A 20,948-nucleotide genomic window follows, 5' to 3' on the forward strand; every position below is an offset into this window, starting at 1 on the left:
TCAGCCCAGAGAGGAAAGTATAACACAGGCATATGTACATACTCACACAGTGCGTTGAACACCTGCAGCCATGTGCTGGCTACTAGGAGCCCTGGACAGGGCCATTGTCTATCCAGAGGCTTCTCTACATCCTTTTCAAAGAGACTAGAGAAGGGAGGGCTGGAGTACCCAGGGCCTCAGGAAACCTGCCAGCCTCCCAGCCATGGGGCAGTTGCAGGGTATAGTCCCAGCTGGGAAGCTGTAGCTGAGTTTAGGTCAGTCCTAGTTACCCAATTCCAGTCAGGGTCTGGAAAAGGGGTGCTTAAGTGGTCGCCAAGCCCCCGCAGGCACAGCCTGGCCTCTCTTGACCAGAGGGTCAAGGCCGCTCAGGCCTGCACATCCCACAGCCCGAGCAGCTGTCCTCTTAGGCTGGGAGGCAGCTTCTAGGAAGTGCTTTCTGTCATCATTTGCCTGTTGCTCAAGGGCAGCTGTGGGAGGCTGTGGTCACCAAGGCAACAGCATCTGGCTTTCCTGGCTGTTTGGTCTGCAGCCTATAAGAGCAGACCAAGGCCCAAGGGCCCTCACCCAGCCCAGGGTCCTGAAGAAGCCTTGGTTCACAGACAGCTAAATATAGCACTACTTAACGGGAGCTGTCAAGAGTGAGAGAGGTGAGATCATCGCTTCTAAATCCAGCAGGAAGTGCGAGGTGACACTGGCTCCAGACGCCTTCTTGCTCAGTCACAGTGTATGTGCATGTACACACACACACACACACACACACACACACACACACATTGCAACCAGGCTCATACTCACACATGCATCTATCCCCACAAATCACACCTAACACATGTGCACATACATTCACTCATATACACAGACCCTGGATGCCACCCCCACACATAGGCTTTCCTTCCTTCACATGTGCAGGCACTACACACATTAGCACATCTACACATGCACCACACATGCACACTTTCACCCAAACTCAAGGGCAACACACCCACATCAGCCAGCAGGAGGGCACTAGAGAAGATGAGGGAATGCTTCCCCCAGTCCTCCCTCTTCTATCACTCCTACTGGCCTTTTGCATGGTGGAGGGACCCCAGGATACCAGCCCCACCCCACTGGAGACCTTCTCAAAGCCAAGAAGAGTCAAGGGAGGCCAGACTGGGGTAGGGGATCATTAACTCTGGCACTTACAGATCAAAGACCAGGTAGTGGAAACCCTCCTCAGAGATGCTGTCATGGAGACGCACTGTGGGGGAGAGAAGCCGTGAGATGCTTGCCCTGGATGCACCCACACTCCACCTCCACCCCACCCAGGCACACACTAACCAGTGTGGCCCCATAGGAACAGGAACACACACCCACCCCCTTCATCCTGGGGTCAGGTTGCTGGTGCAGCACCATCCAAAGGTTCAGATCCTAAGTTCCAATTTCAGAACCCCAGGCTAGAGGGTGTGGACATCATCATTCTCCCACTCAGGACCCTTGCATCTACACTACAGGCAAAGGTCTGTTTGATTCAGGACTCTAGACCTTGCCTGGTACAGGACAGGAGCTGGAGGGGATGCAAGCAACACAGAAGCAAGCAGACGAAGGATGGACGGGACTGCAGAATGGTCTCCTGAGTGGAGACACACCCACACCAAGCAGAACAACTCCTAAGAATGACTCATTTTGGACCCTGCTCTCTTCCACATTCTGAGCCTGCCCTTTGTTAGAAAGACAACAGGCACTGAGTGCTCACCAAATGCCTGGGCTGCTCTGAGCACTTTGCATGTATCAACTCAATTAACTTGACAACCAGCCTGCATGGGTGAGAGACACAGAGAGGCTGAAGGCTGAGAAATGAGCTGAAGGTCACACCCCACAAAAGGTGGAGTGGGATGTGGATGCCAGGGTTAGCCTGGCTCCAGTGCTCATACTGCACTGGCCTTGGCCTCTCTGCTGTTTGGGACCCCAGCAGGCAGATCTTGGTGGCCTCACTATTTCTCAGCATCTAACATTGAGTCCTATGTGGTTAAGGGTGAAGAGTGGCCACCTTCTCCCTGGTCCTGCAGGCCCCAGGACCTCAGACACAAGCAGCCTACATGGCTCCAGCCCCTTCCTGGGACCTACCCATGTTCTCCTAGTTTCTAGCTGGCTTCCAGGGCCCAGTCTGACAGTCCTCATGCTCAGGAATTCTGATCTGGTCTCAGATTCAGGCTTCACCCTGTAGATGCTGAGCTCCTATGGCTCCAGATCAATGGCCTTTCTCAGCACCTACACCTCAGGCCCTCAAGCCCTGAGGGAGGGTAGGCCCTGGGCCCCTCCATAGACTAAGACATACAGATCCACCCACCCCAGGGCACTTTGCTGGCTATGGGACTTGGGCCATAGTGGACACACAGCACTGAGCCTCAGTTTGCTCTTCATGGAATGGGATAAAAGTACCTACTCGTGAACCATGGTACTGATGTAATTCCTAGGACACAGTGAGCAGTAAGCCAACCCCAGCCCAGTTATTGTCATTGTCACCAATGTCATCTGCGTATGACGAATTCAGGTAGCTGAGTTGTAGTACCAGGACCTAGGGTCACTCAGGGACCTAAGCTACTTCCTCAAATCCAGGACAGAACCTGTAAATCCAGAACCCATAAAACAGCACTAGCCTAGTGAAGTCAAACGAGGCCTGGGCCTTTCCCACTTCTTACTCCATTTTCCAGATCCAGGTACAGCTTCTTCCTCGCCTTCCTGGCCCATCTACCCGGGACATCCTTCCAGCTTCCTGGACCCAGGGAAGTTCTCTTCCCCTGGGAATGTCACTGACCTGGACCAGAGACCCCCAGAAAGAACAGGCTTATGAGCCTGTGTTCAGGGTTCCCATCTCCCCACATCTCCTCTCTGGCTGACTTCTGCCTTACTTGGTCCCAGGGCCTCCCCATTGCCACCTGGTTCACCACTCCACCTAGACTGGTCAGTGTGTCTCCTTAAGACACAGTGGGTCCCCAATGGCAGCCTCCTTCCAGTGCCTGCATGGGAAGTCCCTAGAGTTGAGCCAAGTTTCTCTCCTCCTGCTGCTTGCTGGGAACAGAGAAGGTTTTGGGAGACCATCAGGAGGAAGGGTCTTTCCTCATCCATCTCTTGGAGCCAGAGTCTGGGGTGTCTAAGTAGTTTACAAAGCAACTTCTTTTCTTCCTAGTACAGGAAGAATGGGCTGCAGGTAGAATCTGCCAGCCCTCAGGTACTGTCTAAGGGAACTCCCAGAGCTGGGCGGGACTTGAGGTGGGCCCTGCCTCCTTCTCCAGGAAGCAGAGAACCAATATGCAAAGGAGCTACTGGGGATCTGTGTGGGGAGGCCAGGCAGTGTGCATGTGGTCACTTTGTAAAACGTGTGTCTGTATGTGTGCGTGTGTCTGTGTGCGTGTACACACATGTGTGCTGGTCCTGGGACTTGAACTCAGGGCTTGGGTGCTATCCCTCAGCTTTTTTGCTCAAGGCTAGTCTCTACCACTTAAGCTACAGTTCCATTTCCAGCTTTTTGGTGGTTAACTGGAGATAAAAGTCTCACATCACAGACTTGCCTGCCTTAGCTGACTTTGAAGCACAATCCTCAGATCTCAGCCTCCTGAGTAGCTAGGATTACAGGTAGAAACCACTGGTGCCTGGCTATAAAACATTTTTGTTTAAATTTTTAAGATAAGTGCTTATTTTAAAGATTTAGAAGGAAATCTAGCTAGCACATCAGAGCTGTGAGTTCACAGACTGGACTGAGCAAAAGAGTGAATTGTCACAAAATCTATTTAAATAAAAACAGCATGCAAGTAACACTGATAACATCCAGAGGTGACAAAAATAAGATCCCAGCAGTATCTTCCAAATCTTGTTGGGAGCTCTGGGTCAGAAGACAGTCACATCATACTCAAGCTAACACACTCAGTCTCATATGGGAGGGAGGGACAGGGCCCCTCATTCTGTCCTGCTTTGGGGTCCCTGCTACTAGGTTTCCTCTTTCCCTTTTTCCTGTACTCTGACTGGGCAGGGGTTCTTGGTCCCCAAGAACTCAGCTTTTCATGGGCAAAGAGGTTCCATGGGACTAAGGAAGAACCACTGGATGTAGCTGGGATCACAATCATGAGTGAATATGCTTGGCCTCAGTAACTCGTGTGTGTGTGTGTGTGTGTGTGTGTGTGTGTGTGTGTGTGTGTGGTCCTGGTGTTGAACTCATAACCTGAGCACTATCCCTGAGCTTTTGTGCTGAAAGCTAGTGCTCTAGCACTTGAGACACAGCTCCACTTCCAGCATTCCTGATAATTAATTGGAGATGAGTCTCCTGGCCTTTCCTGCCTGAGGTGGCTTTAAACCATAACTCTCAGATCTCAGCCTCCAGCCTAGCTAAGACTATAGAAATGAGGTACCTGTGCCTGGCCTAGGCCTCAATAATCTTTGAACAAAAGGCCCACACATGGGTGTTGCACTAGCTCCCACATAAGTATGTGGAGGCTTGACAGCTGGCTGAGCCACTCTCCAGTGCTCCTGTGCCAAGGTGAGGGCTTTGATGTCATTTGCTCTGCAGTGAAGATGGCCAGCATGTACATGAACCAACTGCATGAAATAGGCATCATTTACATGACCTTACAAATGGGAAGTCTGCTAGGAGGGTGTGGTGGGCTTCCATCAAGTTCTTGGTCTACACAAGCAGGTGGTGTCAGAAAAGTGGGATCCCTGCAGTCCATACCAGTGGCTCCTCCTACCAGGTCCCTGGGAGGAGGCAGGGCATCTCCATCTTCAGGGGAGAGGGGCACTGAGACTCTACCCCTTCCCAGCTGCCCCCAGAGGGCCAGAGTTGGACACGTGTGTGTGTGTGTGTGTGTGTGTGTGTGTGTGTGTGTGTATGCACATGTGCAGCGGGAAGGCAGAGCAGTGGCAGGACCCAGTGACCCAGGAGCTCTGAGCCACTGCCCAGGATCTGCACACTCGGGTCCCTGCAGCAACCGGAACTGTGTTTATGACCCTAGCACAGGACTCCTCTGAGGCTTCAGGAAGGAGACTGGCAGGCAGTGCAACTGTGTTTTCTGGGAAACCAATGCCCCATAGAAATCTTGGCTCTCATCTAACCCATACACAGGCAGGCAGGGCTGACAGGTGGTTCACTTGCCAATGCCCCACCCCTCCTGGCAGGACCAAAAGCCCTGATGCTGCAGAGAAGGCCAGCCTAGGCTTTTGGGTGCCCTCTCCAGGTGCTCAGCCAGTGAATCTCAGATGCCACCAGCCACAGGATCTGTGATTCTCAAAAGCATTCTTGCCACCCTCCTTAGGGCCACTCACCAATGTTGGAATGCTTCAGCAAGCGGCAGATCCGAGCCTCTCTCTCCAGTTTCTGGTGATCTGGGGACAGAAAAGGACAAGGTATCACCTGTGCTCCAGTAGCTGGGGACCCACAGCAGCCATGGCAAGATAGCTGCACAAGGGTGCAGAACAGTCATCAACCCCAGAGCCAAAGGATGAGCCCTCCCACATCCTGGCCTCTGGGGCACACTTCAGGCTGGCTTCACCTGCTAGGTGTAGGCACCTCCTGCACCACAAGTTGCAACACCTGGGGCAGAAACACCCACAGGAGGCAGTGGGCGGATTAATTCTAGGCTGAAAGTTTCCCCCCATGATTCAAGGAACAGACAGTGCCGCATGTTAGTGGTGTGGGTTTATTCCTTCACTTATTTGCCTTAATTTCATACTTTTTGGAGCTTTCTCTTGGAGTCAAATTCATTCTTCTGTGGCAACGGTGAGTTCTGTAGAACAACACATCTGCCTAAGTGCTCATACCCCGCTGGCCCCGCCTGTGTGCCCCCGCCCCGGGGTCACGTGGGGTGATTACATGAGATGGAAAGGCGGTTCTAGCTGGTCCCGTCTCCCAGCCTAGGGACCACGTGTGGCCAAGATGGCGCCTGGTGGTGAACCTGGAGGTGGTCCTGTGGACTGTGATGTAAATTAGGCTGCCTCTTAGGATTGGTCCCTCAGCCATCCACCCTTGACGGACAGCTCAGGCCGCCCCTCAGTCCCTAGCTAGGTGCGCCTACACCCCTCCCCTTCCTGCTGCTTTAAAGGCCAAAGCTCCTCCCAATAAAGTGAGACCATGTGTGACACTCTCCCAGGCTGTCTGATTGTCCTCCAGCGAAAGGGGGGGCTGGGTGCAGGCCGTCCGTTGACTCTTAACCTTTTCTTGGCCCGCCTTGGTTGGGGCGCGCTTCCTTGCCTCTCCCACTGGCCAGGAGAGCGCTGGGGGTGAAGGACCCCGACAATACCACTCTCAATAGGCACAAGCCTTAGACAGGCTCTGGAAAGAGGAGTCCTAGAGGCCTGAGACACAGACACCTGGGCCCGAATTCCCAGGAACTGGGGCTCCTCTGGTACTTCCATTGGGGCTTCCAAACATGGGTCCATTTATTTAGTCATACGTTTCATATTTCAAACAATGGTGCCAAAAAGGATTTTAGAGAGCTAATGGAGATTGTGGAAACCAAAAGCCAGAAGTGAGAGCAGAGACCTCCATGCGGGCTCTAGTCACATAATGGAACATGGTGCAGTCAGGGGACAGAGCTCCCAGGCCTTCCCAGTAGCCCTCGAACCCTCGGCCTCCACTGCAGCACCACACAGCCAAGAGAAAGGCAGGAGGATTTTCAGCACCAGGGACAGCACATGCCTCCAGGTGGAGACTGGGCAGGGTTATTTGTGTCCAGAATCCCCATCCCTGCCAGGAGGCAAGCACATCAAGTCCATGTGGGTTCCTTCCTCAACAAGGGAACTCCTCAGCCCTCTGAGCAGGTGCCACTTTACAAAAGGATGCCTAGACGGTGTCCAGGCCAGGCTGCAGTCTGGTCCCTGTCCCTCTGCAGGAAGGCTTGGCCAAGTCACCTCAGTGACTTCGTCTGTCCTGAGATGGGCATTATGTGATATAGGGTTGTGGGAAACACATGCCAACATGTGTGTGCTCTTCTAGGACAGTGTTGCCTGCAAACATACATGTCCCTGGAACTCACCCAGGGCTTTCCTTCTACCATAGGACAGGCCCTCAAGCTTCCTGCCCCATGCACCTGCCTCCCATCTGTTTCTTCACAAGTACCTGATGGCTTTATAGAAGTATTAGTACCTGGCACCTGGATGAAGGGATAGCAGAACCTTTAGGTGGAGAGATCAGAAACCCTGCCTCCCTCTCCTTCACCTGCAGACCATCTCAGCAAAATGCACCAGCTCTTCTTCCCAAGGCATCCAAGCATCTGCCTCTGTGGCACAGGCTGAGCCTCGCAAGATCAAGCTAGGAAGAAGCCTGTGTCTACCATCTCTCTGACAGCGATTCACACACACACACACACACACACACACACACACACACACACACCTGCTTCCTGAGGAGGCTTAGAGAAACTCCAGCAAAAGATGCACTACTTATTACTCCTACCAGAGAAACACCCCACAGATATAATACAGCACTCATTTATATCCCTATAAAAGCATAGATGAAAATAACAACAAAATACCCCCAAAAGCCCCACAATTTTACTCAAAGATCAAACTAAACTAGAGCCTACAATTATCCACCCGCCTGCCTGAATCTTAGTGAAAAGAGCTACATCCTGAGATCCACCCTCAGGAATGCCAAGGCCCAGGAGCTTTTCTAGGTGCCTCTGTCCCCCACTTTAATGTGGAGGCCTGGCCTGCCAGCTATCTGTTCTTCCAAGCATTCCAAAGTCAGCAGAATGTGTGGGACTCAGTGCTGGTGTACCTGAAGTGCTTGGGGGCACCAAGAGATGGGGAAGGGAATTGGCCCCAGCAGAGCCCTGCACACCCACGCAGTGACTCATGGCAGGGTGTCAGTAGCTCCCACAGAAGGCTCTCCCACACACCAGGCAGAGCAGGTGGCCTGGCTGGGCCTCAAAGCCAAGGCCTTTCCTCCAGGCTCAGGGGCCCTGTGAGAGGTCCTTGGTCTGTGTCTTCTGACCCTCTGGGGGATGGAGGACAGTGACTGTTGGTGCCCACAGCCTCCCCACACACACTCAGGAACCCTGCTTACTCCTGCAGATGCCACCCTGGGGGGGCAGCAAAGCTAAAGCTACAGAGGATGGGGAGACACCCCAATGCTGGCATGAGGAGAGCAGTCAAGAGCCCAGTGACAAGGCTTTCCCTCTCCCTCTCCCCATGTTCTGAAAAACAGAAAGCCCACAGTCTGGGTCATCTACCTGCTGAGGCTGGAGCAAAGCAAAGCACTGCTGGTGTCCCGGGAAGGGCAGCACTCTTGGTTGCCTCACACATGACCTCACACAGGCTCAAGCTGCCACTGAGGCTCAGAACCACAGGTCCCAGGGAATGGCCACTGCAGAACCACAGGCACGGGAGGCCTTGGCATGATGCTCCTGGGGCTCAAGGAGGGCAGTGGACCACTCCTATCTGCCCCTTTACAGGCAGCCAGTGGCCATATCTTAAAGGTGACTGGTGCAGGCAGGAGCTGCCCCGAGGTGCCACACAGCATGTGACCTGTCCTTCTGGAGCACCGCCACACAACAGGTGCCATCTGTTCTGTGCACATTTCAGGTGATAATCCATTTAATTCTAAGAATGTTCTGAGAGGCCAGGAATGGGGATCTGGGGAACAGGAGTGGTAGCCACCCTGCAATACCCCAAGGTGTGTTCCCCAGGAACTCTCACGTCCTGTGGGGGTGATGGTAGCCAAGGCAACAGGCTCCAAAGGACAAGCTGAGGTGACATTTTGAGTAAATCTCTGCTACTCACTCTATCCTTTTCCTTTCTTTGGAGCCATGAGGGCTTTGTGCAGGGAGGGGAGGGTGATGTCAGTAGAGGTTTCCATGCCCACCCCAGGCCATGGACACCATCCTTCATCCTCATGCTACCCCCTTGCTCCCTGGCAGAGGCAACTAAAAGCAGGGAGGGATGGGGGTAGTGAGTGAGAGGAGGCAGTGAGCAGGGGACAGGAGGAGTGTGGGTGGCACCCAGCTCTGCCAGCTGCAGGCTGTCAAGGGAGGACTGGGGGGTGGGGGGTAGAGGAGGGGCAGAAAGGAGGATTCATGAAGCCCACTCACAAGGAGGTACTGCCTTCTGCTAGCCCCCAGGCATGTTTCTGGGCCTCTGGAACTATGGGAAGAGGAGCCTTCCAGGGATAAAGAGGAAGCTGAGTGAAAGCAGTCCCAAACATGATCACTTAAGACAAGAGACCACCTGGAGCTGCATCAGTATTCTGAGTCTCACTTGTCCTGTGGCCTGGAACAAGTGACCATTCCCCCTCCCCCCACAGGCCTCATCTGGATGGCAGGAACAATGATAGTTCTGGGTCCCACACGAATGTACTGAACTGATCACAAAGTCATATGTGCAGGGTACATGTGCCTGTTGCATGACAGATGTTCAAGGACGCTCCCCTTTCCCCCTCTGGAAGCCCTGGGAGGCCACTCATGATCCCCAAAGGCCTCATCTCTGGGGACTCCCCTGCCAGTAGCAGAGGTGAGGCTCAGGCCTGGAGAGTGACTCTCAAGGACATGCAGTGTGCCTGGGCCAGGGCCTGAGAATATGAACCCTATCAGCGGGTCAGCAGGAGGGCCCTGTCCTACTTCCTTGGCCTAGGCACAGGAGGCTGGGGAGCACCTGGCCTTAGTTTCCAGGGCCCCAATCCCCCAGGACAAGCCAGCCACCACGAGGTTGGGACCAAAGCCAACATCATTAAGGCTGAGAGGCATTGGCCCACCTGCATGCTGGCTTGGGGTAGCCATAGGAACACTGGATGAGGGATGGCTGGAGGTGCCCTGATGGCCAGGGTCACATGCCAGCACTCAGCCTTGCCCACTGAGTGGCAGTGGGATAGAGATCACTACTGAGGCTGGGCTTATCAGTCAGGAAATCACAGCTGCGGCCAGTCCCACTCCCCAGAGGAGGAGGGCCATAGCTGGAGGGGCTCTTCCCAGGCCTGGTCCCCTCCCCTTGCCCTCCAAGAAGCCTGTACCTATCTAATACTCCAGGCCACAGTGTAGTCAGGGCCCCACTCCCTGTCCCTTCAGCATATAGCAAGACCACTTTCCCCCTGGGACCAGTACTGTCTGTCTCAGCTCCTGCATCACACAGCCCCAGAGCCCCCAAGAATCTTAGAACTATCAAGACGTTCACATCACACAACCATGAGGCACATCCTGAGCACTACCGGGCACCGACAGACTCATACATATGCCTATCTCACACAACACACTGTGTTCACACTCAAGCAAGTGTGCTTAGGAGCCCGGAGGCCCACCCTTTGTGATAGAAAGCCACCAAGTTGGATTAAAAGAACATCCTCACACCTGTCATCCTAGCTACTCAGGAGGCTGAGATCTGAGGATCATGGTTCAAAGCGAGCCCAGGCAGGAAAGCCCGTGAGACTCTTATCTCCAAGTAACCACCAGAAAGCCAGAAGTGGAACAGTGGCTCAAATGCTAGAATGCTAGCCTTGAGTGAAAAGGGTAATAGGCAGCACCTAGGCCCTGAGTTCAAGCCCCAGGACCAGTATGCACACACACATGTGTACACACCCCTCCTCCCTGCCCCCCCCCCCCCAATCTTGGACCTTTGCACCAGGCCTGACCCTCAGGTTGTGCTGTCGAGCAATCTCACAGGCCTGATGGGCAACAAAAACAAGTTCAAGTCCATGGGCCATTCTGGCCAGTCAGAGACCACTGGAAAGGCCTCTGAATTTCTGACTTTGGGCTTGTTTAAGGACAGAATGGGTGTTTGAGTAAGGGATTGGCATCATTCCTCAGAAGGAACATCAGCTATACAGGGCATGGTGGCACATGCCTGAAATTTCAGCTGCTCAAGATGCAGAGATCAGGAGGCACACAGTTTGAGGCTATCACAGGCAAAAAAGCTACCAAGACACCCATCTCAAAAAAACTAAGCAAGATGTGGTGGCACACACCTATAATCCCAGCTTCTGGGAAGCATAGGCAGGAGGGTCATGACGCAAGCTTGGCCCTACCTTAAAAGTGAAGAAAAATGAAAGGTTGGGGGTGTGGCTCAAGTGGTAGAACATCTGCCTAATAATCTCAAGGCCCTGAGTTCCCCCCCGCCCCAAGAAGGGGGGAAATAAAGGAAAAGGAAAATATAACCAGGCAAGGGCTTGTGGCAGCCTGGATTCCCTTGGCTGGTTTCCATGGAATTAAATCAGCCTGCACATCTCGGGCCACATGGTAGGCCTGCTCCGCCAGCCTCAGAGTGCAGCTAGCGCAGGGGCTAAATGAGGGTCATGGGCAGGTCCTGCCTATTCCTCTTGAAAGGAAAATGACTCCCAATTCTGCCAGGCCTGCTTGCTGAGTGCTAGTTCTGGTCTGGCTTTAAGGGCAGGCCCAGGGGAGACACCCTACACCGCACATGGCAAGGTTGTTGTCTTGTCACCCCAATCCTTCATGCACATGCAGACGCAGGGAAGCCAGGAAGAGGCAGAGGAAGATGCTGTTAACGTGGAAGTAGTCACCTCCTCCTGTTTGGCCATGACCAGTGGGGTCTCAGAGAATACCCAGCCAGGTCTCACAGCCACCTGAGGCTGGAGGATGCCGGCTGAGGAGGTAGAAAGGCAGCTCTGGCTGTAGCTTTTTGTGCATACCTGTTTTAAGAAAGCAACAAGGCAACTAGCAATTACCATGCCAGCGTTGGCCAGCAACCACCATGAGGCAGGGGTGCCTGGTGCCTGTCCTGCCACTGCCTGACACCCTACTGACACAAAGAAAGGGAGAGAGGCTCAGGAAGCACCCTGGAAAGCAATGTGGTTGCACCATGCTCTCTGCACAGGGAGGCTGCCATGATGAAGCTGCAGGCTTTTGAATGATATGTCAATCACACGGCAATGACCCAGCCTTCTGGGGTTTGGGCACATGGGCTGCCGCATGGCCTGTCCAGGGCCACGTAGCAGAGGCCCCTGTTGCATTCCCTCTATGTCCCTGCAGCCACTCCCGGTGCCCTAAATGAGAATGAGAACTAGTGCTAGCACAGGGGTGCAGCTCAGCTTCGTGAATTCCTGCTCTTTTACTGCCACGCTGCAGTATTTGGTGTGAGGCCATGGTGTAAAGCTGACCTAATGTTTAGGCCAGTATTAGTTGCTGCCTTGACATCCAGAGAAACCTAAGAGGCCTCAAACAGTCTAAGGACAGGTCCCTTCCTCACTGAGCCACTGGGGTTTCACTGAGGGGACCAGGCACAGTTCCTGATCATTCCCTACAGCTCACAAAATTATTTAAACAGGCCAAGCACATCCTCCTGTGGACACTCAGACCACCTATCCTCCCTGTCACCAAGGCCCACCTCCTCCAGCCCCACTGCTTCACTTCCTGCTCCAGATCAGCCTGAGGGACCCCGGGTATGCGCATCCTTGTCCCAGGTCTTTGCAGTGCCTCTCAACTGTCCAGTGTCAGCACCTACACTGGCCATCCGGGAGACTCAACACCTGCCTTCACCAAACAGTAAAAAGGAGGTGACTCAGCAAAGGTGCCTTGACTCTGAGGCCTAGTTGTGTCCACTGTGAAGCTGAAACAATCACTTTCGATGGGGTGGGGTATGGAGGCGAGAGGGGCCTCGATGCTGTAAGTCCACACCTTGGTGTGGTCTCCCAGCCCACCCCACTTCTCCACAGATATCATCTCAGCCTCCTCCTAGAACAGTGGGGGAGTGTGGCTTCAGGCTGGGGACTCAATACTACAATCCCAGGTTCATTCATGGATGCAGACCAGGAGGTCTCTTTGTTCAGGGCCACAGCTCTGCTCTCAAAGTCAGGCCCACTCTGAAGACCACAGGGGCTACCTCCAGGCTGGTGCTCCTGCTCAAAGCTCCAGACCACAGTGACCTTGTGCTTGACCTCTGCCTCCCACCTAGTTCACATCCCTTGTCTTTTCCTGAGATTAGGTCAGCAGTCTAGATGTTCCCATGCCACTCAGACAGGATGCTTGGGGCCCAGTCCAGCCCCAAGCCTGCTTTTGCCATGCCAGGAAGCATTTTTACAACCCAGCCTTCACCAGGCCTCTATAAACCACTCAGAAAGGCTGAGCTTGGGGCCCAGTCACATTCACACAGCTGAGGGTAGCCACTGCACAGGCAGTCAGCACCCTAACTCTTGACTCCCCCCAGTGGAATCTGCCTTTTTATTTTTTTGCAAGAATTTAAAAACATTCTAAAAACATTTTTTGTTGTTGTTCTTACGTTTCACAAAAATTTTAAATGTGACAGTACTGAAAGTATGATACTTCAATGTTCACAGCAGAAGTCTTGAGTAGCCCTGCCCCTCTTGGGAGGGCCAAAAGTCAGACAAAGAGGGGGTGAGCTGACAGCACACTGCAGAATGAGGCCCCAGATGCAGCCTCACTGCAGAGCCCATCTACTCTCTTTAGGCACTGTGCTGGTTGGGGCTGGCAGTCAGGATCTCTCTAGACTGGAGGGATGTCAGCTCTACAAAAGATGTAGGCAGCATTAGGGCCACCTCTCACCCCTTTGACAGAGGAGGTGACTGAGGCAGAGGGCCCAGAATAGCCCCCAGTATTTCTACCCCCCAGGCAGCCTCTTGTGACATCAACCAGCTAGTGCTACTCAATCCCCAACCCCAAGGTGAGACATGGGACTCAGGAACACAGGCAAAAGGGCCAACGAGGGTTCTGGAGTTCCTTGATGGCGTTCCTGATGACCAGGGCCAGGGCAGTCCTCCCCAACCTCTGCCCTCCCTGCTCAGGATGGACCCTCCAACCCTCCACATCCCAACAGACAAAGCATGGGACATTTGACCCTCAGGGACCAAGGAGCTCTGAAACCTGATGCTGGTCCCAGATCAGCCACCTCCAGACACCAGGATTCTCTGCATACCAGCAGGCACATCCCAGTGCCAGTGTGCAGACAAATGGGCTGCCCTCTGCCTTGCAGGACCCATGGCCTGTCTCCTCACTGTTTCCTCCCTTCAGGTCCAATTTTCAAAAACCTTTCTCAGTAGCTGCTGAATTAATGACCTGATTACCAAAAACTTGTCTTCTCCATGGTCTTGCTTTGTGTTGCCAGGGAAACAGGATGGCTGGGTAAATTTAAATTCCAGACAAACATTTAAATTTTTTCAATTTTAATATGCTTATACTTAATTTTTCATTTTTCTTTGAAGTTCAAATTTAACTGCTAAATCTAGCAGGCCAGCCTGGCTCCCTTATTGTCCTTGGTGGTTAGCCCCTGGGATGTTAACAGGGACCCCCGACCAGGCCTTCAACTCCCCTACCTCCAGGGCACTTCCAGGCTCCCAAGCCCCATAATCTCCAGCCCTGGCAAACTCTCCTCAGTTCCCTCAGGCTGGAAGCCCTGGGGAGCAGGGGGTGGTGGAAGGGGTCGTGGAGAGGGGGGAATTGTGGGCCAGGAAGGGGAGGAGAAAAAGGGGAGAAGAGTGAAGGAGGAGATGGGAGGGGAAGAAGCCAAAGCGAGGGGGAAAGAAGGAGGAGGGAGGAGGGAGGAGGAGGGAGAAGGGGAGGAGGAAAGAGGAGAGGGGAAGGAGGGAGAAGGGGGAAGAGAAGGATGGATGGAAGGGGAGGAGAGGGGAGGTGGAGAAGGGGGCAGGAGGGAAGAGGGAACAGGGAGAAGGGGGAAGAGAGGGATGGATGGAAGGGGAGGAGGGGGGAGAGCGAGAAGGGGGCAGGAGGGAAGCGGGGACGGGAGAAGGGAGAAGGGGGGGGGGAGGCGGGGAGAAAGGGGGAGGGAGGAGGGAGGAGGAAGGAGAAGGGGAGAGGAAGGGTGGAGGCTGGGAGAAGGGCAGTAGTAGTAAGGAGGGGCTGGGGGGGGGCAGCGAGCGCAGCCTCTGCGCATGCTCAGTCGGCCTGCACTGCGGCGCCTTCTCTGTGAACCCAGCTCAGCAGATTCGGGCTAGATGAGCCTCCCGGAGCGCGTCCCCTAACCGTCCCCCGGCCTTCCCTGGCTGTCCCCACATTGTCCCCTGACCGACCCTTCGGCGTCCCCTGACCGTTCCCTCGCCAACTCGCCAACTCCGCAGCATAGCCAGCTCAGGCTGCGTGTGGGTCCGGGTCCCGGCCCGGCCTCTCTCCTCCTGACCGGGCCGGGGTGGCAACCGAGGATCCGGGAGGCCAAGTGCCCAGAAGGGCCCACGGCCATGGTCCCAGCGTGTGGCCGGGCTGGGGGGATGTGCACCCCGTTCTGGGGGCCTGCCTTATGCAACCCCCACCCAGGAGCTGTTCACTGGCCTCAGCCCGCAGTCAGCCCAGCTGACTGCTCACCTTGAGGAAGAGGGGCTCTCGGAGAAGCAGGGAGGCCCCATAAGGGCACATTCAAGTCCCTACTTCAGAGTGGAGGGATGGTCCAGGGAAGACCCCCCTCCTACCCCTGTTGTCCCCCATATGCAGCCCCTAACCAGTGTCACCTCTGTACTTGCCTCCTGAGTAGCTGCACTAGCTGCTGGTGAGCATGCTTAGGCTCACCTCCAGGAAGGGTATCCTGGAGACACAAGGAACCACCCAGGAGCAGCCTTGGAGTGTGAGTCAGCAGGGTGGGACAGGGAGGGGCAACAACAACAACAACAAAAAATGTTTCTAAGACTCTTGCCTAATGATCTCTTTACCCCCAGTCAATTAATTTTCCTCTAACTGCTTTTGTTAACAGTAGTTTAATAATCGCTAATTATTCAGCACATTCACAGACTTTGAGTGTCTCACAATTCTCCATTTAATTAAGTATTAATTTTAAAAATCCAATTGTTCAAGCTTATGGCGTAGCAGTGTGACTCTGAGCACTGTCAGTTACTGGGCGGCCTTGGTTTTGGGGGTGTCTCATGCCAGTCTCCTCCCTACAGCTGAGTCTAGCATGCTCCCTCTCACCCTGATGCAGTGGTTGGGAGATGTGGCACCCCCACAGTCATGGGGGTGCCAGAGATGCTGGAAGAAATGAGGTGAGGTCCTCACATTGGCACTGGCCTAAGCATGAGATGGGGGTAGACTTTCAGAACTTCCCCTCCAGTTATTTTTCCAGGACCCTATCCCCACATTCCTCTTTATAGGCATTAGAGGAGGGAGGACACAGAACCAGCCAGGCAGAGAGTTTGGGGCCAGCCAGATAGTGGAGTTCCTAGGCTCTGGGATGGGAGCTGAGAAGGCCTCCAGGTAAGCCAGCTGTGTTTGCAGCTGGTTAGTAGAGAATGTCCCAAGGTCTAGGAGCTACATGAGGGGCCTGGAGTCTGCAGGTGCCACTAGAATGCTACAGAGATGTCCACACAAGGCCCTCTTGAAGCAGAGTGTCAAGAAAAGGGGACAGCAAGGTGGAGAATGGGGCCATTCAAGCCACAGCACACACCTTTGTGTAGTTTTAGCCTCATTTTATGATTGGAGAAACTGAGGTATAAGTCATAACACGATGGCAAAGCTAGTTCCAGGCATCCACCCAGAGGTACCCCTCCATGAAGCTCTGAGATGCAACTCACTACTCCATCAGGAAAACCAAAGGAGCCTGGGATCAATTAAAGAGCCTCTAGAAGAAGGGGGGGGGGGGTGGCCAGGGCAGAGTGCCCCAAAGCACAGGTGGGACTCCCTGACAAAGGGGGGTCAGGAAGGAAGCTCTACAATATCCTCCCTTCCCCTGGGGTATCACTGGAAACGCCCCCCCCCCCCACTGCCCCAGCCCCAAGCACTGTCATCTCCAACTATTATAAGGCAGGCTGGGGCACAAAAAGAAAACAAACAAGGCAAAGCTAACTGCTGTCAAGGCAAGGCTAGCTCTTGGTGATTTCCTGAAGTATCAGGTTTGACCCCAAGGGACTGGGTTACCCTGGGAGCTAGGATCTGTGGGGTCAGGTCCCTGGCAGACAAGTTTTTGAGCTGTGCCACAGGTCACATTGCAGCCACCAACTGTGTATGATAAGGCAGCTGCTCACAGACACTGCCTAGAGCAGGGCTTGAGCACAGAGGACAAATGACCCAGCTGTGAAGTCCCACAGCAATTCTGCTGAAACCAGAAACCAGAACCAGAAACGGTGCTGCCTGCTTTACAATAACAGGAACCACTACTGGGTTTAGACAATGTAGTGTGACTGTCTTTAGAACCTTGCAGTACTGTAGCACTTTTGACCTGGACAGTGGGTGGGCTGAGGTCTGGGGCACAAGTGAGGACTAGCCAACAACTGAAAAATAGGCCAAAGTTTATTGTGTCACTTTTCTTTACATTTAAGAATGTTTGAAATTTTTTGCAATAAAAATTTAAACAGGAAAAAAATCCTCAAGAAAATGCCAGGGCTAGGCACTGCAGTGGGAAAGGGAGCAACCTGGAGTGGAGGGTCAGCCTGGCCTCCAGAGAGCAGATACAGCTGAGTTTCCCCAGATGGAGCCATCCAGCCCAAGCAGATGGCAGTGGAGAGGCCTCTGCAGCTGTGCAGAATTCCACCCCAGCCTGGCTGGCTGACCCTCCTCCCACCACCCAGCCCAGCCTGCATCAAGTAGGCACTACATAGAGGCTGAGGGGAGCAGTCTCCAGGGAACAGGGTCTGTAACAAGCTCCCATGGTGGCCTGTGTACAGGTGGCTCAGCTCAGCAGCCTATGCAGTCCTGGTCATCACTGGTCAGCAAGTAGCACAGGGAAGTCAGTGAGCTGCAGGGAGGGGTCCAAGAAGGAAGAAAGAGTGGACTATGCTTTAGGGGTTCAGATTTCCACTCCTTACTTGTGGAACACTTTGAGGTTATCAATGCATGGTGGGGGGGTGGATAATGTTAATTCCGAAGATCTGCTTAGTTCTTCAGAAAAATACCCAGATGGTTTTCTGTCTGAGCCTAGCAACCCCCTACTCATCCTTCATGACCTATTCATTGTAAATTGCTTGATGACTCTTCAATCTTCCAGGACCCAAGGGGCATGGCTTGGTGGGTAGTAAGGCCTTAGTTCCAGGCCTGATAAAAAAGAAGCCTGCACTGGGCAATGCCAGTCTGGAGTTGATTAAAGCCACTGGAAATAAAGATAGAGCTGGCAGCAACCCACACTGGGTTTGAGGAGCAGATACAGCATGTTCTCCTTAATGGCCGATAGGAGAGTGAGGAGTGGTGCTATCCATACAGGCCACAAGAGTCAGGTGTAGGGGACATGAAAGGCCCCTCGTGGGCCACAGGTAGTACAGGGACTCAACACTTGGGGCTGCCAATATGCCCAGGCCCGGGGCCTAAGGCAGGCCTCCACCACCACTCCATACTGCATGCTGTGACCAACTCAGGGAACCTGCAGCTCAGGTCTTCTAGACAGAGACCTGTAGTGGCCAGCAACGTGTCCTTCCATTCAGGATGCTGAGTGTGGACAGTCATCATCCTGTCCTACCCACCACAGGCCAGGACGCCCTCGTTTCTTCATCCCCCAGGACAGAAAAGCCACTGTTGGTGACATAGAAGCCACATGATGCATGAGCTGCTGCCTGGGGCCAGGAGGGCAGCAAGCTGTACTGTCCATTCTTGTCACCCAGGCCTGGGGCTCAGCAGCAGCCCCTGGGTAGTCACAAGTCCATCCATACTGGCTTACTTCTCCCAGAGACACGGGGTTAGTGGAGAGAAGGCAGCTGCTCCCATCTTACATTCTGGATACAACAGCCCACTCCAGGGACTGTGTACTGAAATCAAGGACCCTCAGCATCCAGTGGCTTCCCATCCTCTGCTCCTGGTGACATCTCCCCACCAGTGCCTCTTCTGGCATCAATCTCACACAATGACACACTCAGATAACCTCTAGAGATCATTAAAACAGCCCTGGGTCCATGGTCCTCACCTTTTCCCACCAGGCCAAAGACCAAGTGGACCATCCCATGTCTCTCCAGGCAGGAATCATCGTCCTAAGCAGGAACTGACCATGCTTCCTGTTCTGGAAGCTGAGCTAGGGAAAACCCAGGTATGTCCACATGAACCTATGCACACACTCTGTCACAGCCCAACACAAATATAGGAGTGCATGTGTGCACTGTCCCCCCTCCCCCAAGTCACACCCACACACACAGCCTAAGGCTGCTTCTTCTCACACAGCTTCTCCCATAGCTGAGTTCTGTATGGTGACGAGTGTCCATGCCTCAGAGATGTCACCTGTCACAGAGGTGAGGTGGCAATGTGATCCTGAGGCACCCACTCCCTGCCTTCACAGCCCTGCCAGGTCCCCATCCCAGCCCCACTGGGGACTCTTCCCACAGCCCTACCCCGATCCCACACCCAGCCCACTCAGATCTGTGTCTCATCACGGCTCAACTCACTGCAGATTGGCTTTGGTTTCTGTATAGTCAGCCAGCCTGACAGGATATGCCTTCACCCCCAAGAGGATGGATCTGCCCACCGGCCCCAACAGGGCTCAAGAGACCTGCAGGCCAGCACTACACAAGCCCTGCCACACACACCTGTGAGTCCACTGGGGCCTCCTTAGGTTGCACCCATGTGCCCTCCCACTGCCAAGAAGAGTCAGTAAAGAAGCTCCCTTCCTAGTGCCCAGTGCCAGGACTCTATCAAAAGGAAGACATCAAGAGGAGCCCTGCAAATTACCTGAGGCTCTGAGTCACTAATGACTCTTGGCCTTGGGGAGAGAGGCCCCTATCCTTTGTCCCTACAGTCTGGGGCAGAGACTTGGGAAGGGAAAGCCAAGCTGAGGCTCCAAGAATCCAATCAGATAGTGAAGGTCATCCTGGGTCTGAAGATGAGGTCCTCATCCCCCCTCAGAGACACCCTCAAGACCTCAGCATCCCTGATCCCCTCACCACAGCCTCCACTCTATGAATCAGACTGAGGGCCACCTACAACCCCATCCACAGGCTCAATCTTCCCGCCCCTTCCCAACCCCACCAGGGCTGTGTTGGACATGCCCGGCCCTACCTCTGGCTGACAGCTTCTTGGTGTTGATGATCTTGGCTGCATACTCATGGCCAGTGCAGAGTTTGACACAGCGTCGAACCACAGAGAAAGCCCCCCTGGGGACGAAGCAGGGTAAGAGACAGAGACAGACAGGGAGAAAGAGAGAGCCAATTAATCTCCTACAAACATTCAGCATCTAGCCACTGGCCAGGCCTTGGGCTGAGCAGGAATTCCTTGGCCAGGGATCAAAGAAGGCCTGTTCCCCTCCCACATGGCTCCCAGCTCACCCCACTGGTCACCAGCAAGACAAGAGCCAGCTCCTGGGACAGATCCTGGAATGGAAGCCCTTGGGGTACCACTCAACTTCAGCAAAACCTCCAGATATCCCTGTGACTCAGCTAGGACGAGATTCCATCCCTATAGCCTTCCAGAATGTACCCTCAGGTGCTCTACACCAGGTCCATGATACCCTAGGAAGGCCAAGTCACCTGCTCCAGAGGGAGGGTAGCTGTACTGGGATTAAATTCAAGGCTAGAAGAGAGGGTCTCCTGAGACTCTCCTTGTCCATGTGTTATAGCATTGGTATGGAGTCTTAAGGAGGGGATGATGCCAACAGCCTACAGGTGTTAACAAAATGAATCAGAGCTTAAGGGTGTGAGTTAGAGACAGAGGCCATCAAAGGAGGCCTTGACCATGACCCACAAAATGAACCCACAGAGAAATTCCTCTGCCTAGACTCTGGAGCCCAGAAAGGAGGAAGCCACGCCCTGGTATACCAATGACCTGACGCCCAGGTGCTCACCTCCTCTGACACCCAGAGCACAGCCAGATACCCCTGTGGCTTGGGGTGGCTGAGGGACCTGTCCTACAAGGACCCAGGACAGGACACAGTGGCTGACAACAAACACCAGTTTTTGTTTTTTTGGTACAACCCATGGGGGCAAATCTTTGAAAAAAATGTACTACTTGCTTTCTTGAGAAAACTAAATAATTACACTATGTCACATCTAATTCAGTATTTCCCAGCTGACTCAGGTTGTCGTGATCAGCGATAGTACTTGAGCAGCCACAGAGCTATGGTTTGGTTTGGTTTTGTCTTGAGACAGGGTCTCCCTCTGTCACCCAAGCTTGTCT

The 20,948-nt window shown here is 53.8% G+C and overlaps 1 protein-coding gene across 14 annotated transcripts in view; it reads right to left on the minus strand.

Annotated features, from left to right (window-relative positions):
- Window positions 1-20,948, minus strand: part of Camk2b (calcium/calmodulin dependent protein kinase II beta) — an 85,149-nt gene that overhangs the window by 29,652 nt on the left and 34,549 nt on the right. For all 14 annotated transcript variants that reach the window (XM_048339331.1, XM_048339337.1, XM_048339335.1 and 11 more), the window contains exons 2-4: window positions 19,836-19,930; window positions 5,293-5,352; window positions 1,183-1,237 (exon numbers count right to left, since the gene is read on the minus strand). In XM_048339331.1, coding sequence (XP_048195288.1) covers window positions 1,183-1,237; window positions 5,293-5,352; window positions 19,836-19,930 — 210 coding nt within the window. The remainder of the gene's footprint in view (window positions 1-1,182; window positions 1,238-5,292; window positions 5,353-19,835; window positions 19,931-20,948) is intronic.

The sequence above is a fragment of the Perognathus longimembris genome, chromosome 2 (assembly GCF_023159225.1).
Source record: "Perognathus longimembris pacificus isolate PPM17 chromosome 2, ASM2315922v1, whole genome shotgun sequence".
Classification (NCBI taxonomy): Eukaryota; Metazoa; Chordata; class Mammalia; order Rodentia; family Heteromyidae; genus Perognathus; species Perognathus longimembris.